At 45.7% G+C, this 18,666-nt stretch overlaps 1 protein-coding gene across 1 annotated transcript; it reads right to left on the reverse strand.

The window, feature by feature from the left end:
- Positions 1–1,412: 1,412 nt before the first annotated feature.
- LOC111077408 (myosin-6-like) lies at positions 1,413–4,391 on the reverse strand. The gene is made up of 9 exons (XM_022371679.2): positions 4,189–4,391; positions 4,078–4,121; positions 3,527–4,019; positions 3,313–3,473; positions 2,867–3,249; positions 2,504–2,803; positions 2,188–2,443; positions 1,917–2,120; positions 1,413–1,840 (listed from the first exon to the last, which is right to left on the reverse strand). Exons 1-9 carry the CDS (start codon positions 4,202–4,204, stop codon positions 1,778–1,780), a joined length of 1,920 nt encoding a protein of 639 aa, XP_022227371.2. The 5' UTR covers positions 4,205–4,391; the 3' UTR covers positions 1,413–1,777.
- Between the last annotated feature and the right edge of the window lie 14,275 nt (positions 4,392–18,666).

Below are 18,666 nucleotides of genomic sequence, written 5' to 3' on the forward strand. Positions count from 1 at the left end.
ATGTGACACATATAAAAAAGAAATGGATTTTACTGCACTGTTGAAAGACATTAAGTGTTGCTTGTCGGACAAGCAATTTGTGAGAGCTACTGCTAAAGAATAATGCATTTCTCGCAGCACCCTGAATCGCTATTTCCGTGATTACCTCACCGCACTGTATTGCTTCCTTGAGGAAGCAGGCATCTGTTTCTGCCCAGAAAAAGCGTGGACGGAAGGCATCATTAGACAAACCAGCAGATAAGCGAAGCAAGGCTCTTTCGGAAGATGATGAGGATTTCTGCATCATCTGTCTGCACCTCCTGCCAAAGAAGTTGACCGCCGCAAACTCCATCAAATGCAATGAATGTAGTCGTCTGGTGCATTTAAAGTGCGCTAATATGCGTGCCAGCTACTTCACATGCAAGCACTGCAACTCTGATTACGATGATTCATGTTAAAAAGCGTCATCCTTATTTCTCTTTAAGCCAGTAGGCTCTTAAAATAAATAAACTTCCAATTTATCGTTATTTGTGGTGGTTTGCTTTCATATTTTTTAATTTAAGCGGATTTTTCAGGGTTGTCCACAACTAGGCCTATATTTTTTTTCTCGAAAAAAGGTTACTTCACTAAATGTTTGATAAAATTTTTCTGCATGAAGGAATCAATATAGTTCTTCACTGATAGTTTGCTAATGCCTCTAATTTTAAATTGGTACACATATGTTTTTATAATATGCAATTGGTCAAAAGTTATGAGGCAAAAACACAACTATGTCCACAACCGGGCCCTCTCCCTTACTATATCTAGGTTAAACATAACCTTTCTCATACAATTCATTTAATTTCTTATACTTTTAATTTGAATCCTCACACACATTTATAACTGCAAGCTAAGGCTTGGGGCAAATTTCTTCAATGTCCCAGGCCTCAATCTCAGCAAATACTGAACCATAAGGAATACCAAACTGCTGCGTAGTTGCTGTCTCTCTGCTCTGCACATTTACGAAGAAGATTTATTCGAATATCAGCTACTAAACTCGGTTCCTTTCCCTGCCAAAAAAGCCAATTAAGTCCGTTTGGTCGGAATACATTTTATTTTGTGTGTGTGTTCAGTCCGTCGCACTGGATATACCCATATATAGACCTTTACTCACAGAGCAAAACTTTGGCAGCGCAGCTGATATTTATCATAATTATTTATTTATAATTATTTAGAGTTATGTGAAAAACAGAAGCGCTACCTCTGAAAAATCTAAAAAAAATTACCAGTTTTCAAAAATGCTTTAAACAAAATTTCTACCATAGAAAAATAGAACAAAAAATACCCTCAAACCATTTCTAAGCCCCAAATCTTTAAGAAAAAGTTGGTTTTGTTGCTTGAGGAAAAATCGTGTCAGGTAGTGTAATCCAATAAAATAAATAAATAATATCCACTCAATTATAAATCGTATTTATTCTTAAATATTCACTAAAAAAAAAAACATGCAAAATGGTAACCATAAATTTAGCGGCTGAATATGAAGGGGTTTCGTGTTGTCTGGTCTGTGGCACATTCATGAGGAGATGGCGGAAGTCGCTACGGGAATCGCTGACGGCGGACGGCGGACGGCTGTCGCCTGTCTGCTTACTGATGGTGCTGCTGTGGCTGATGGCTGCCCGAATTGGGGTGCTGCTGCTGCTGCTGGACAAAATGGCCATTCAGTGGCTCGAGGTATGCTACGGGGGACTCCAAGTTGCCCTGCGGCTGCGTCAGTGGCTGCGAATTCTGATATTCCTGACACATGGAGTAGTTGCCGACCTCAAAGCCGAGAACTTCGGCAGCCTGCTGACTGTTGCGGACAATGTAGTCGTGGAGTTCCTTGCTGCAAAGGCAAAAGAAGGAATTTCTTTGAAATTATTTTGCCCCTCCCCCTATGTGGTGGGGTGGGGGATACCTACACGTTGTTTTTTAGTTGAGAGATCTCCCAGTCCAGTTGGATGTTCTTTCTCCTCCTGCTTGTTTCGAATTTGCAAAAGGCGTGCATTGTCGTCGGAGCTAATTTTTGCATACTCCTCCATGAACCGGATCTTCTCCGCCTGGCGATTCAGCTTCTCATACAGATGGCCCATGTGCTCATCCTTCGCGTGCAGCTCGATGCTCACCTGCAACGAGACACAACACAACAGAGCAGACCATCAGCCCGGATCGTATTCGGCCGCTGGCTCGTACCTGATTTAGCTGCGTGTCCTTGTCGGCAGATGCCAAGTTCAGGTGATCGATGGACTTCTTCAGCTCGTTGATTTCGTGGGTGCACGTGGATATTTTCTCGCGGTCGCGAATCGCGTGCTCCCGCAGATTGACCACCAGCTGCTCGGACCGGAACAGCTCCTTCTTCACAATCTCCAGATCCGAGTGCAGCTGCTCCTCCCTCTGGTCATTGGCATCGAGCTGCATTTCGGTGCTATTCAGCTTCTGCTGCAGCTCACTGCGGTATTCGGAGGTATGCATTCGAAGCAGTCTACGACACTCTGGACCATAGCCTCACCTGATCTGCGTGTCCAGCTGCAGAGTATTCGGCTCGTGTTCCTCGTGCACTGCCTGCAGCTGCAACAGATTCTGCACCTTGAGGTGCAAGTCACCTATGATGCGATCCTTCTCCTCCACGTCCTGATGGATATCCTGTACAGCGGGACGCTGCTGCAGCTGTAGCTCGTCTATGAGCTGACGTCCCACATTCAGCTCCTCCTCCAGATAGGCAATATGCTTCCTGCTCTGCTCCAGCTCTTTCTGTGTGAAGAGCAGCGCACCATCCGAACCCTTCACCACCTGATTCAGCTCCATGTTGCTGTGCCAGGATACAGAGAGATAAATAACTGAAGGGGGGACTGCTCTGCGCAGCTCCACTTACCGAGAGATTTGTTTGTTCATATCCGCCTGCAACGAGGCGATGGTGCTGTCCTTGGCCGTCATGCCAGCATTCTGTACGGCCAGCTGGCATGCGTTTTCCTTTCGTTGCACCTCGCTGCGCCGCAGCCGCTCCCTCAGCTCGTCCAGCGTCTGCTGCCAGTGCTCCTCGCTAGCCTTCAGCTTTGCCTCGAGATCCGCCTTGAGCCTGTTCAGCTGCTCGCTGTGATCCTTGTTGAGCTGCAGGAACCGCGACTCCATTTGCTGCTTCTGCCGCCGCAGCCAGCCAATGTCGCGGTATAAATGGCTGTTGAGCGATGCCTGTGGGCCGACAGGTGTCACACACAGCTGATCAATGCTCTCGACAATGTTCTCCATCTTTAGGCTCTATGGGAGAGACGGAAGAGAGATGGGAGAGGTGGTGTCTAGAGCAGAGGGGCGCAGTCCTACCAGAAGATCCTTCAGCTTAACTTTCAGCTGCTCTTTGCGATGGCACGCCTCGAACTCGTCCCTGGCCATCTGGATGGGCTCCAGGTGATCGTAGAGCAGCATGAATCCCGAATCGACGGCCGCCTGACAACGATCCTTCATATCCTGCACACTTTCCGCCGCTGCAGGCACAAATTCAAACAAAGTTCTGTTGTGTAGGCCATGAAAAACTCACGCAAACTTTGGGCCAAACGGTTCGATTCATCCTTGCCGAGAACCACAAAGCTGTACGTTCCAATCAGCTTGGAGTCCTCCGGATCCAATGACTTCAACGATTCCACAAATTCCGATTGAAGAGTCTGCAGCTTCTGGTACTGCGTCTGGACGGTACGCAGCTGGGATTTGCCACCACCTTCGATGGCCAGACTCGTTGCCAGGCTCGTTGCACGACTCAGGGCACACGACTCGGCTAGGGTGTTCAGGCGGGATCTGGCTAGGGAGCTCCTCCTGCATTCTCTGGACTTCTCTGGCTCTGTCGCGTGGTCGTTAAAGGAACCCGAATACGAATACTCCGAGAACTTTCCTTGATTTGGCATTGAGAAAACGCTCCTGCTGCGACTGTGAGAGTTACGGACCGTGTAGATGCTGGGCGACACACCGAATCGGCTGCTGGGTGACTGCGACTGTGAGCGTGCCCCAACCACAGAGGGAGCAATTTCATTCGAAGCCTGTATATCATATACTATATATTCCATATGTATTCCCCTTACCGCGAAATGAACTCACCCTCAAGTTGTTGGCCAATGCCCGCAAATTACTGGCCTTAGTTGCTGTTGAAGATCGGGCAGGATGTCAATTAGTTGGGCCCACAAGTGCCACGGCACAGAGATAACTCACGTCGAACGTAAGACATTGCGGATCGCTTTGTGATCCCTTCTTTGCCTGCGCAATATTTGAAGCGCAAAAGGGAATTTCATTTGTTTCACGACCGAAACAAACAACAACAAGATAACCAATTACCAATTACCAATTTAGGAAAAACACCTATAGTGCTCTGTATATATTTAAATCAAGCGTTTTGTGTATCTGTGTGCTCTGACAGGCAATGCCTGCTACAATTACTCGCACTCTGACTCACAATCGTACTCGCACCAGGGTCAGGTGTTTGTGTATAGTCCCCAGCAACACGCAAACGCTCAAAGTGGCTTATCAGCTGTGGTTCCCAAAGGTTTCCTCTTTGGGTAAAGGATAAAAGCCACCAGCTAAATATTGTAGAAGCCTCACATCAAGAGAAGCCGTAGGAAGAAATAGAACTGTTGTACTCTTTACTGTACTCTGTTCTGATGAGTGACTCAACATGAGCGAGCGCGAGCGCAAGAGCGTGCGCAAATTCGCTCTCAGGCGAATACCCAAGCGCTGGCGAATTCGATCGTCGAGAGAGACACCCAGAGAGAGTTTCAAGAAAGCGCCCACGACGTAAAAGCTTGTGCATAAAAACCAGACGACGAATGACATGGAAATTATATTTCTTGTACGTTTTAACTGCTTAACTTATATAATAGTAAGCTAAACACTCACATTTATGCTTAGCAATGTGCGCAATGTAATTCGTAATTGGAATTTGTAATTGGAAACTATTTTAGTTCTTGATTCTTTTCAATTATTTAAATTAAATCTGCATCAGTTCGCACATACATATGTATGTATGTATGCTTGCATATTTGTGCACAATTGTTATATAATGCTATAAGGTAATGCTATCCGACTGATGTTATCTAATGTGGACTTAGTCAATGGTTTACTGCAAAAATATATAAATAAGCTTCCTGCCACCTGGCCTCGCATCTGATGTGTGGGCAGAAAGAAGCCTTCACTTCACTCACTGTGGCATATGTCAAAATTAATTTCGTTGGTATTATTTTGACAGGCTTTCATGCTAAGCTGAGACTACCAGCCAACCCTCCCAGTTCCAAGCTCGATATCCAGCCAACAGAGTGGGTTTGGGTTTCAATGGGGTTGGGGGTTGGAGTGCGGGTTTGGGGTTCGGGTTCGGGTTCAGCAAAGGTAAAGGTAACTTTGCCCTTAGATTTGATTTTGTTTTGGTTTCGTTTCGTTTCGAGTGTTTTTTGTGTGTTGGTTTTTTTGGTCAGTCATCGCTGGAATTTGGAATTTGGACAGGATAGATTTCTTGCACATCATCATGGCGACAGGGAACGGATAGGGGGGGGGGGAGATACACCACTGCCATACACCAGCTCCACCTCCTGCCTTTGCTCCAAAAATTCCATTTCCATTTGCACCCCCACTCCCCATTCACCATTTGATGGCATCATTTGGACAATATGCAAATCTCATTTCCCTCAAACGCATTGAAGAGACCACAAACTGCGGCTGATATCCAGATGGCCATTAAAACCATTACTCTGGTACCTTTGCCCTCGCCCCACCGCTGACCACCCCCCCCCCTGCTGATCCAACGACCCCTCACCACCCCCTGCTATTCCAAGCAAGACAACAAATTACAAAAATTAAGAGACCATTTTTGTGGATGAAATGCATGAGAGAGCGAAGGGCAGGGGACAAAAGTGGCCCCAGGAACTTGGCCGGGCGGGGACATGGCTGGCACCCAGCTCCCACCCACCCAGCTAGCCCCCTGTAGGTGAGAGGCGTGAGCAAATTAATGAAATTAAATCGTCTTCATTTGATGGTTTTCCGAGCAGGGCAGAGAGGTTCACTCAATGGCACACTCCCTGCAGGTCTCACTCTGACAGCACAGCAAAATGTCCCCTTGTAAGTTTCTGAATGGGGGGAAAGAAGTTGGGAGAAAGTGTGACAGAACAGAGCAGGAAGAAAGGTGGAGAAAGTTGCCTTAAAGCTATCTCAAATTGAAATCGAATTAAAGGAAAATGATTAAAGGAAAGACAAGGTTTCGTACCTTGGTCATTGGCAAAAGTTGGCAATGACGGAATATGTTCAACGAATATGTGTACAGATTCTCACGAATTCAACCAAGAACGCAAATAAAATAAAACAAAGACTTACAGCGCGGAAAGGAACGCAAGGACGTTGTGAGCCGCGGCAAGGGCCGCGACTCTACTGCTCGCTCTCTCGCTTGAACGATTAGATATCACGAATCGATTTAATTTTTTGCTTAGTAAAAGCCAAAATTCATTTGAGTTTTGTTATCTACTCTGAAAAACATCCAGAAGGCCTTGACTAATAGCAAGGGTATATCCCGATATTCCTGCTGATCCATCATTCCTACATTTATCTGAAATATGAAAAGACAATTAATTTACATATTTAGATATTACATATGTTTAGATTATCTTTTCCCCAGCAATTATTATTAATTGTGATCCGATTTGGTGAAGAGTTTCAGCCATCTTCGCAACTGCGTGATTAGCTTGTGAACAAAAATACAGATGAACATGGATATATGTATATATGTACCTATTTATGTTACAACTGTGGATGCCAATCAAGGCGTAAGTAAAATGGAGGGAATGCAGTGGCAAGAACAGAGGCAAACCCCACTTAACCCAATCTTTTCTTAACGGTTAGGGCACTCAGCATTCGACCCCAACTGGTAATCGTGTTGCTGCCGAAAGAAGGTCTGAATCGAATCGGCTGAATCTGCCACCCACTGGGAAGCAGTGCGGTACGGAGCGGTGCGGAACGAAACGAAACGGAACGGAACGGAGATTGTGTTTTCACTTTCGACATTGCATTTAATACGTATGAAATTGTTTGGTGATGGGATCCGGAACGTGATGCGAATACACAGAATTAATTGCAATCGGTGCGGAGCGGTGCGTTGGCAACAGGAGAATCAGGCCGAACTCCGAAGGCGGCAGGCAGTCCAGTCAAGGACAGGACAGGACGGGACTGTTGGGACCAGCCAGGAAGCATCCGTTCATAATGGCACTGGATACGTACTGGCCGATGTTTCATGCTTCATGCTGTGTGCTGGATGCTGGATGGTGCTGGCTGCTGCCTGTGGCTTTCTTTTGTCCCCGTCCGCACACAAAAGCACAGGGGCAAAAGGATAGCCCAACACCTTTGCCAGTGCCAGTACACGTCCCCCCACCCATGCTGCCAACCTGCTCGATACGATGATCTTTGTGAAAGGTCCTACAGCACAGCACCCTTCCTCCACGTGCAGCAGCAGATCCAATGGACAACAGAAATTAGCAACAGGAATCAACCGACAAACGACAATGCAGGAATCGGCAGGGGCAAGGACATGGGCAAAGGCATGGGCATGGAAATGAGCCCAAGCGTGTCCAAGCGGTACGGGAACCGGGAACCAATGACTCGGGCTGGTGAATGGAAATGAATAAGTGAGTGAGTGGCAGGAGTCGCAGGAGTGGCAGGAGTCGCAGAAGTGTCGGTGTGGAGCTGGGGTCAAAAGCGCATCGCCAATTGTTTGGAACAAACGCCCACAAAAAACTAGTCAGCTAACGTCAAAGGACGAGGCTAGAGCCGACACCTGGCTATTAGCTTTTTTTTTTGGGTAATGGCCCCCAATGGCCCCACCTCCAATGGGGCGCTGCTTCGTTCCGTTGTGGCTGCAGCTGAGAGAGAGAGAGAGACGACAGATACAGATACAGCGATAGCTATGTATGGAGATGGAGAGAGGCATAAGAGAGAGATATGGAGCGATGAGGAAGACACGCAGCAGGCTACTCCATTGATCCTTAAAGGCTGCCAGCTTGATGTTGCAGACTGCCAGGCGGCATTAAATTTTAAGCTAATTAAATTAAGAACTGAACTGAATCAATTGACTGCCTGTCCTTTGATTTGCCCCAGTGCAGATCCGTGCTCGCAGTTCGGGATTTGTATTTGAGATCTGAGATGAAAGCATAAACAATCCATAGATGGGGCAGTCCATGGATTTCTTTCGTTTTATTTTCCAAGACAAAATAGAATATAATGATCACATATAAATATAAATAAACAAAGCTCTGCGATTAATGTCCCAAGGTATTCCCATTGTCGATCAGTGGCAGTGAACCGCTGGCCAGGTCTCCTGGTCTCCTGGTGAGCCCATTGTTGCTTCTGTCTGTTCAGGTTGGACTGCGGGTCGGTCAAATCTCTGTCCTCTGTCCACATACATATGTATGTACCTATATGCATATGCATATGGCGTCATTGTTGTGGCACTTGTGAATGTAGAAGGAGTATTAAAGGACATGTGTGGCTGCTGGGCGCTGCCATTGTGTTTGGGGGAGCATATGCCCCAAACAAAGAGAGTGTTGAGAGGCGCTAATGGGCCAAACAATGGGATGAGCTTCCTGCCATCATAACAGCAAACAAACAAACAAACACAAATACTCGATCACTTAGCCCATGCCGAACGATACCGATACCGATTTCCCCTTTGCCATTTGCCATTTGCTTGCCCACTGCCAGCTTAGGGTATGCGCCAGTCCGGTACAATATTTACCACTTTGTTGGTGGGAAAATACTCGTGCTGGCCAGTGCCAATTTTCAAGTTAAACTGGAAATAAAGTGCCGTGCCGAATGAAATTTATTGCAGCGGAAATGAGCGCAGAGACTTGAAGCAGAGAACACTTTAAAAGAACACCCGCATGGCAGCAGCGACAGCAGCAGCAACAGCCACGCCTACATGTAGTACATCCCCACATCCCATTTCCATTTCCACGGGGTGCTGTATATGCAAAATGCTTTGGCCCTGTGCCACTCGACTTGCAGCCCGCATTTGGAGCATTTGGGTGACACTTGATTTGCCTGTCAGCGGTCACAGTTAGGGGGCCCACTGCAATTACTAAATCGCCGCCGGCACTCCCCAAATGCGCGCGCGGTGCTTACAGCTCATCCAATGGGGGAGGGAGGGAGGAAGGTAGAGTGGAACTGGGCTGGGTCTGATGGCGAGAACACAAAAGATTTTTCTTAGAAAACCGCAGCACAAGGCGGTGGAAGGCGCCTGCATTCCCAAGTAAATTACAAACAAAAATGTTGCCTTGCGTTGGCCTGCCCCTGCCCCTGCCCCTGCCATTCCCTGCAACATGGAAACGAAAACGAAAACGGAAATTCGGATGGGAATGGCAATGGTGAGGGGTATGGGGCAAGGGGATGCGGCACGAGCCAAAGCGGAAACCGCAACGGCGAACGAAAATGTAAACAGAAACAAAAAGAAAGTGGCGAGGAGGGGGCAGGAGGGATTTGCAGCTGGAAATGAGCGAAGAAGAAGATGAAAAAAAAAAATCAAATTGAAAATGAAATGCAGCACGGAGAAGGAGAACGAAGCAGCAAGCGAGGGAGCTGGAGCTGGCGAGGCAGCAGAAAAAGACGAAGCAGTAGCTGGCGCTGGCGCTGGAGCAGCAGGAGCAGGAGCTGGAGCTGAAGCACAAGGAATAGATCGTCGTGGCTGAAGGACGCGGCGGCGGCCAAGTGACTGACGGCGTCTTTCAGTCGCCAAGTACATCCCAGCACAGCCTTCCGTCAGGAGCCACCTTGCCCCGTTGTTCCAACACACACAAGCGCTGTGCCCCCCTGCCCCCAGCCCCAGCCACTGCCCCAGCCACTGCCTCCTGCCCCCTGGCTTGGCTTATGCAATTTGGTGTGTGTTTCCCAAGAAACCTTTGTTGCATTATTGCCGCAATTTGCAGAAGTGGTGACGTGAGAGCCATCAGAGTGCTTCGTCCACGAATATTGCCCTGTCCTGTGCCGTCCCGGCCTGGTTGAAGGGGGGGTAGGGTCGAGTCTGGTCTGGCCTGTGCCTCCTTCTCCTCCTCCTCCTCCTGTCCTTAGCCAGACAGCCAACAAATAACAACTAAGTTGGCAATTTGAAGTCGCGCGAGGCGAAGCAAGGAAAAAAACATTCCACGAAATAAAGAGCACAAAATCGAGCGATATGTGGGATGCTCTTTCGAACAGGAACCAAAAAAAAATGAAGGATTAAGTTGGCCTTTACCTTGAGCAAGAGGAAAAAGGAAATCAAATATTTAATATCTAATAATAATAATAAAAATAGTAATAATAATACAAATAGTAATAATAATAATAATAACGAGAAGGAACGTGTGAGTCGTTTCTGGGGACACGACTCTACTTATACCCGTACTCAGTCAGTATATACATACACTTATGAGCTTATGATTTTTTAGAATTTTAGAAAAAAAAAAAATTTTACATTTTACATTTTTTTGCTACATATGCTATCTACATCTACATATAAAATGTCTATTATACATCTAACATGTAGATTGTACATGTTCCATTCATATTCTACATCTCCTCCGCTAGGGGTTGCTCGCGCACTGAACGCGGCAGAGTGTGCGAGCGAGAAGGAAAATGAGTTGTGTTGTCTCGGCGGGAGGGGGAGGGGAAGCAACTGAAAAGTAATTTCTTCATTCTGGCTATAATTATGATCCGATCTGATTCAGATTCGGCAGTCTGGTAGATATGGTCATTCTCTACGATACTGCGTTTTTAGTTTTATCGTTTCTTTAAAATTGTGCCTGCCACAGATTTTCGTCCTTTGTGGGGGCGGAAGGAGGCGGGGCGAAATTTTGAAATACACTTGTAGCAGTGTGATATCACATGAGTCTGGAAACCAAATTTGGTTGCCCTAGCTCTTATAGTCTCTGAGATCTAGGCGCTCAACAAGACGGACAGACAGACAGACGGACAGACGGACAGACAGACATGGCTCTATTGACTCGGCTATTGATGCTGATCAAGAATATATATACTTTATGGGGTCGGAAACGTTTCCTTCTCTGCGTTACACACATCCACTTTTACCACAAATCTAATATACCCCTTAACTCTTTTTTGAGTACGGGTATAAAAATAGTAATAATAATAATAAATTAAGGCTTTTTTTCGTTGAATATTGGCTAGAGATATTATCTGGTATACTGGTGAGCATGCCCCAGCGCAAAGTATGTTGCAACATTTCGCGTAAGGGTATCAGAATGTGGGGGGCAAAGTAATGCCAGTGGAGGCAAAGGCAACGGCAACGGCAACGGCAAGTATAAGAACAACAGCTAAGGGCAGGCTCATCTCTAAAGTGGTTAGCGTTGGCCACTTCAGTTCCGGATTGAGCTGCAGATTGGCCATGGCCATGGTTATGGATATGGATAGATGGGGGCTGGGCTGGCTGTGTGTGAGTGGCAGGAGAGGGGACATTGGTCATAGCACCTGCCACACAGCCACACAGTTCATAAATAACCCACGGCACTGCATGCTCGTACACCAAAACAACAAGAACAAGAACAAACTTGATTAAATTTGATCCACACACACACACAAAAGTCAAATGAACGGTACGTTGGGGGGCCCCCCGCCCCCCACATATTTGGATAAAACTGCAAAAGTGCCAATTACAAAAATAACAAGTTAGCCAAAAAATAAAAACTTGTGCCAACTGTTTTTGGTCGGGGGGCATTTGGATACTGGTCGTATTATTAAGTTTATACCAAGAAATGCGCTGCCCTGCATTGAGTCACGGACACTATTCGAATGTGTGTTTGTGTGTGTGTTTGGGCTGCAAGGACATTTACATGGTTTGCTGGCTGGCTGTTCTGTTTGCCGGCTACAACTTTGTCCGTAGCATACTTTTGCGGGCACATTGATTGGCCTCCCTGCCACCGTCTTCGTCGCCGTCGCCGTCTCCGTTTCCGCATCCGACTGGCAGCAAAAGTCAACTAGCAGCTAACTTGATCCATCTGCAGGCCTGCAGCCAAATCAAGATTGGTGGTTGGGGGTTTGGGGCTGGGGGCTGGGGGCAGGGGGCAGCGGAGTGCTGCTGCTCGTTCAAGGAGGGCAACTCAAATTGACTGCAGCTGAGGCCACAACAAGCACAACTTTTGCCAGCGCGCGCCCCAAAAACAAAGCCAAGTGCTACCAGCTACCAGCTAGCAGCGGGAAGCGTGGAAAGGGCATGGGAGGGGATGGGAGGTGGCTGCTAGTCCGGAGAGGGACTATACGACAATAATACGAAATAAATTCCAATAGAGCAACTGAAGAATGGGTTGACTGAAGGAGTACGAGGCGAGTGGAGGAGGGGGGAGGAGGGTCTTGAGTCTTGGGGAAAGAGGACCGTAAAAGGGCCAGCGTACAACAAATCCGTACAAATTGAATAAGAACTCAATCTTGGCTACTGTCAAAACAACTTCTTCTTCTCCTTCTTTTTTTTTTTTTAAGGGAAGGGGAGTTACAGCACCACGATAAGGAGAAACCAGAGGTCCGTGACCAAGACGAAATGATAGAAACACAAGACCCCAAACACTCACACACACACACACATTCAAAAGGAAAGCGGATGTGGATGTGGAGGCATAGAAGATGCGGCAAAACAGAAAACAGAATTGAAAACAAAAACCAAACCAAAAAAAAAAAAAAATGGCATGGAATTGAATTGAAATTCCTTGGCAATTGTTTATGTATCATTATGGTCATCATCAGTGTCCACGATTCCGGTCTCTGTTTCGGTTTGTGTGTCTGTCTGTCTGTCTGTCTGTCGGTCGGTTCCTGTTCCTAATATTATTATTATGGTTATTATTATGGCCAGCGGATGCAACATACTTCGATGAATTGGAATCGCGTTAAAACTAAATTACTGCGTATCGCATAGCCCAACTGTGGCGAACTCTTGCTTCTGGTGCCCCACCCCCAGTGCCAGCTGCAACAGAAGTCCCAATTGAACTTCCACTACTTATTCGAGTTCGCAATTGCTGCAAATAACCCTTTCTATCAAAAATTGTACTATCTTGCAATGTTTAAAATTAGTTTAAAAAAAAGAAATCATTTACGGGACTCGTATCAGCAGAACCTTCAGCTAACAGACTTAATTAACTTAACCTCTTTACTTTTTGTAGCAGGCTCACGGCAGAGACGTAGCAATAGTTCCATCTCTAGTCGTTACGCATAGATAGCTCTCTGAGAGCGCGCGCCCGATCGACTCTCTCTCTGTCAGCTTTGCTGAGGGTCTTGTTCGCGCTACCTGCTACCTGCGCGCTGCTGCTTAGGAGAACAACTGAAATAACGGGACGTGCGAACCCGCAAACTTGCGTTCTCGGATCTTAAATTGTGTTTCTCTGGCTGCTGTAATCACGGACTTTAAGTATTAATCTGTACCGCTACTGGGTGGGTTGGGCTGCTGACCTCTCATTCTGTCTACTGGTATCTGAGTAGATGCTTAAAAATGTTGTTCAATTGTATGACACAGAATTACCTTCTAATTGGTAGACCATTGGGGCTTTAAGACGCCCATCGATGAGGTGCTACTCTGGTGATTTGGTGTGGCGTGGCGGCCATCGATTGGTTTCGCTTTTGTGGCATTCGGCTTTGCTGCCTGTCGACGCACGCGGCGCTATTAATTATCATGTTAAAATGTAATTAATTAAAGATGTCGTCAACGTGCGTTTGCACATAACTTTCAATGAAAAGTTAATAAATTACATAATGCCGAAAATGAAATTACAAACGCCGTCAACGAGAGCCACGACAGCAGCAGCAGCAGCGGCGACGGCGACGGCGACAGCCACAACACCAACAAAAACCATCAACAATTATATCAAAAACAACATCAGAAAATAGTACCAGCAAGTATATAGATAAATCTAGTTTTATAAGCCGATCATATTAATACCCTAGCAGATCAATGTTTGCTAACTATACCAAAGAAGTCATCCAATTGAGCTTCAAAAATAAAAAAGAACTTTTGAATATTTTCTGGCCAGAGATATCTAAAACTGAAGGAACTTTTTGGCATATTCTGATCTGATACATATTGTCAGTACTTTCGGGTGTCCCAGTTTTGGTGCCCTTTCCTGTGTGAGTTGCAAACATCTGATCAGATTGGCAAGACCCTCCTCTTGGAAGGTAGCACAAACGATGCAAAAGATAACAAATCAAACGAAAAATGTTTAACCTGCCTGTCGTCCAGTGATATTTGTGTGTGTGTGTGTTTTCTCTGGGGTGGATGTGTGGGTGTGTACGCATCCGTGGGTGGGTGTGGAAGAGTGTGTGTAAAAACCACAGCAAAACAAATTAATAAATACATAATAAATATGCGTAATAATAATGACTAAAGAAAAATCAGAAACAATAAATTGTATTTGAGTAGTTGTCATCCCTTTCCCTTTTCCCTTTCTCTTTCCAACGAACCGAAAACCAAAATTAAAGGGCAGCAACAACTACTCGTATAACAACACAAATAATAATAACATTTACATGAAAGAGTCGAAATAACAAGAAAGTTCGGGCTGATTATACCGACCATTGGATACCCAGCATTCACTCAAAAGATTGTTGTATTTTCCGTAGATGGGAAAAGAAATCGAGACCCTAAAATGTGAGCTACATATATCGTCATTCATTATGGGACCATTTCCGCTATCGAGGTTTAAAATATGAATATTAAATAGTAATAACTAAAATATAATACACATTAAAATATTTAATTGCCAATACCACAGTGTTTTCTTTATTTATGGATGGCATGAAAGAGTTTAGCATATTTGGTTCCATGAGATCCGAATGTGAATGGCATTACGCTTAGTTCTGGTTGTTGCATAGAAAATACCAGGCAAGTATATCCGCTTTAATCCACGATTAGGGGGTAAATCCAGGGAAAATACTGCACGGAGCATGCAGAGAAAAAGAGTGACAGAGAGTGAGAGAGAGAGAAAGATGTGGAGGTGGAGAGGTGGCTGAACAATGCCTTGGAATGCTTGACATGTTATAAACGTTTATAAATTTTCATGCGCGTAAATAAAATTGCAACCGTATTAAAACTGATGCGTTGCGGTATATTAAATAGATGTATGCTCGATGGCTGCTACTGCGAGGGGTGGGTGGGGGGTAGCGCTTTAAAATAATTTATCGCATGCAATATTCACACGCACTCGCACTCCCACACACCCACACTCCCACATACACAGTCATGCTCACATACGTGCAAGGGTCGGCGTTCTCCTCGTTCTGCTCAAGTGCGTGCCGCTTGTTTGAGTTTCCCTTTTTTTTCGTGTGGAATGGAAGGGAAGGGAACGGCTGTTTGTGCTTTCCTGCCTGCCTGCCATCGTGACGATAGCGGCACATTTGTAAGCAAGTCAGGCAATCGTTTGCCCAATTAAGTGCGATGAAGCACCAGCAGAGCGGGGCATAAATGTTATCACAATGGCTAATTCGACAAAGTCAAAACACTCAGATTCCGGCGGAGCGTGGGGTCGTCTCGCCAAATAACAGCCCGGATAAACGGCACCCCCTCCCCACCCCTCCCTCCTGCTGCTGTTGGCTCAATTAAAAGTGACACATGCATACCGTACGAGCGAGCGAGCGAGCATGAAGGAGCTGGCGCAAAACATTCAAACATTTAATGAGTGGCGGCAGAACAATCAAAGCGCTAACAAAGGAAAACTAACTGTTCTGAGTATAAGGGATATATGGGCAGTTCCTATCTGGCGTTACGTTACATTCGTACGACAAAATGTTGAAAAAAATAGTCAAAAAGCTTAAATTTGGAAAAAAGATTATCCTCGTTGAATATAATTTGGTTAGACCTACATTCACCAGAAAAGTGGAAATAATCGAGCGTACAGTTTTAAAGATATAAGCCAAAGTATGACCTAAAAGTGCGTTACATAAAACAGAAGTGGTTTTCGAGGTTGGGGTACAAAATAGCAAAACTCTGCGAATTGGATAGAGCTATTTGTATAAAATTTTTTGTGGTAATAAATGAAATATTGAGAGTTAATTTTCAAATTCATTATATGTAAAAACTTTTCCTCTTTTTTGTTAAAAATCCGCGGAGGCATCTGGCGAACGTTACTGGCGTGACGTTACCGAATTCCGCGATTGTAAAAGCCTAAAAATATACTGTTAGCCGAGGTTGGACCAACGTTCTGATAATGGTTTTAGGTAGTTTAATATGTTAGAAAGACTTTAAGGAGAAACTTTTATTAAGAATCATCTTCCTTCTAGGAGATAATAGTAAAAGAAAACATGTCTATAAAAATACCAGAAAATACCAAAAACGTGAACTTTTGCTAATTTTCATAGGTTTTAGGATGAAAGTTAATGAAATTATATGTCAATAAAGTAAATTAGTTACCTTTTAATAAATTTAGAAAAAAATATCCGGAAAAAATTATATGGAAATCGGTTTTTATTGACTTTTTATGATTTTTGGCCTGGTGGACCTTTTGGCGGAACTGCCCATATGTAGGATATATCTAAATATTTCTGTTTTATCATTCTGATTGTGCGATGAACGAATTTAAGCCAATGGAATTGTGTTGTAATATGACTTTTGACCTCATTGACATGCCCTTGTACCATTTGGAGTGCACACTTGCAGATCTATTTCCATTTGTCTATGAAGCAGAGCCGAACGAACCTGCTTGCGACTGTCTTAATTATAATTATGATTATCATTAATTAATTCTAATTAATTATAATATGTATTTAATATAAAATAATATATAAAATATTATTAATATATTTCTTCGCTATTGATTGTTTCTAGCTGGCTTGTTCGCCTGCTTTCCACCATTTTTGTTTGTGCCTGCCTGCCAGTTCTCCGTCGAAATATAGAAATAAAAGTTATTGGCCTTAAATTTACAAATTAAACCCAAAGCCTGAAGCCCATCCGCTTTATCATCTTGGCTCTCGCATGGCACTGAAGCTTACGCCTGCCAATTGAGAGTCGTGCCGATCGTGGCGGCATTTTAAGCCACCACTATGGATAATCTTCTGTTGAATCCAATCCCCAATGCAGCCGCTGGGCAGGGGAAAGCCTGACAAAAGCTGACAGCTGCCATGGCGAATGGAGCAGCAGTAGCAGCAGCAGGTGCATGCCACAGCTGGTGTGGTGGTGGTGTCGAGTGTGGAAACCGCAGGCAGGCAGGGCAGGGCAGGGCAGGCTGCTCCGGACATTTCTCATGGCAGTGCGATTTCTCTCTCTGCTGCTTAATTTTTTTTGTGCCCCCCTCTTGGGTGAATGCATCTTTTGAGAAATCGTCTGACTTGTCAGCGTCACAGTCACAGTCACAGTGCAACGGATTCGAACTGCGGACGACCCTTTCAACAATGCCCCCCACCCCCCACGCACACGGACACTCAAAGAACAGGACACAGTGGCGCAAGCGTCGCCGTTTATCAAATGCTTTGGAATGTTATGCGATGTGTGTGCCGCGTGCCCCGTGCCGTGCCTTTTACTCCTTCACAGCCTCGTTTGCCATGGCCCCCGCCCGCTCAGCGCCTCTCTATCACTCTCCCGCACACACTATTTCTCTTCCTGTCCCATTCAAGAAAAAGATGGCAGGACAAGCCTGCGAAGCCGATCCTTAAATGCACTTCCCAGCGTACAGTCACTTATTTTCTTGCTTGGATTTTGTTTTAGATATTTTATTTAATGTTTAATTGATTGGTTTGCCACTGATTTGTGGTGCCCCTTTCTATGGGGCAACTGGAAGGATCAGTGGATGCTGCTGCATTGCGAATGTCCTGTGCGAATCGTTGTACCCTGTGGGAAGGTATAAAAAGCGCAAATCAGCCACAATTGCCGCTGACAGACGCAAGCATCCTGCTTTGGCTTTTGTGTGTGTCTTGTCACAGGAGGTATCCATATGTTATCTTTGTGTGTGTCTCTGTGTGTGTGAGCGTCACTTTGTGGCTGTCTCCAACTCCTTTTCCTATGCCTGCTTGCGGGTGTCTGTGTGCGCTTGGCTTTGACATTATTTGTGCTGCAAGCTGACAGATTTTCGTTACGGCAGCATTAAATTGAATTTTGACATTGCTTTGCATACAAAGATACATACATATCGATATATACATACATACAGAGAGAGAGAGAGAGCGAGAGTTGCCCAATCTCCTTCCATATGCAGAGCAGAGTGGCTCCTGAACGATGAGTAGTGGCAGGATGGTGGTGGGGGTTGGGGGAACTTCTTGGGTTCCGTTTTGGTTTCGATGCCTGCCTCTCGATCCACTGCCAGTAAGCTCAACCAGACTGATAAACTTCTTGGTTTCCGTTCCGGTTTCGACGTCTAGGCTAAAAGTTAGGCAATTCCTGGTCAGCCCCTTTGGGGCTAAGCTCACAGGTCATTTGTGGCAGGACTTTGACGCTGCTGCTGCGTGGCCACCTTGAAAATTAATTTCTCACGTTTCACGTACAATTTGTATGGCCGGAAGCATTTTCAATCCGTTGTGGCTGTGGAGTGGGCAGGGAGGGGGCCCAGTGCAATAGTGGCCCTGGCCCCACGACTGCCCCCATTCCTTTCCTCTCGCTAATGAAGGTTTCATATTGCTCTTGTGTTGTTCTGCCTGCCCCCTGCCCCATGCCCACTGCCCCCTGCCCCTGGCCACTGCCTCTTGTGGCATGGCATTACCCAAGCACAC

Source organism: Drosophila obscura, unplaced genomic scaffold, assembly GCF_018151105.1.
Source record: "Drosophila obscura isolate BZ-5 IFL unplaced genomic scaffold, ASM1815110v1 contig_137, whole genome shotgun sequence".
Classification (NCBI taxonomy): Eukaryota; Metazoa; Arthropoda; class Insecta; order Diptera; family Drosophilidae; genus Drosophila; species Drosophila obscura.

Bases quoted from the DNA above. Each gene is read 5' to 3' on its own strand.
- LOC111077408 (XM_022371679.2), bottom strand. The intron at 2,121-2,187 runs GTACGAGCCAGC...GTCTCGTTGCAG, and splicing joins AGGACACGCAGCTAAATCAG to GTGAGCATCGAGCTGCACGC. The intron at 1,841-1,916 runs GTAGGTATCCCC...TTGCCTTTGCAG, and splicing joins TCTCAACTAAAAAACAACGT to CAAGGAACTCCACGACTACA.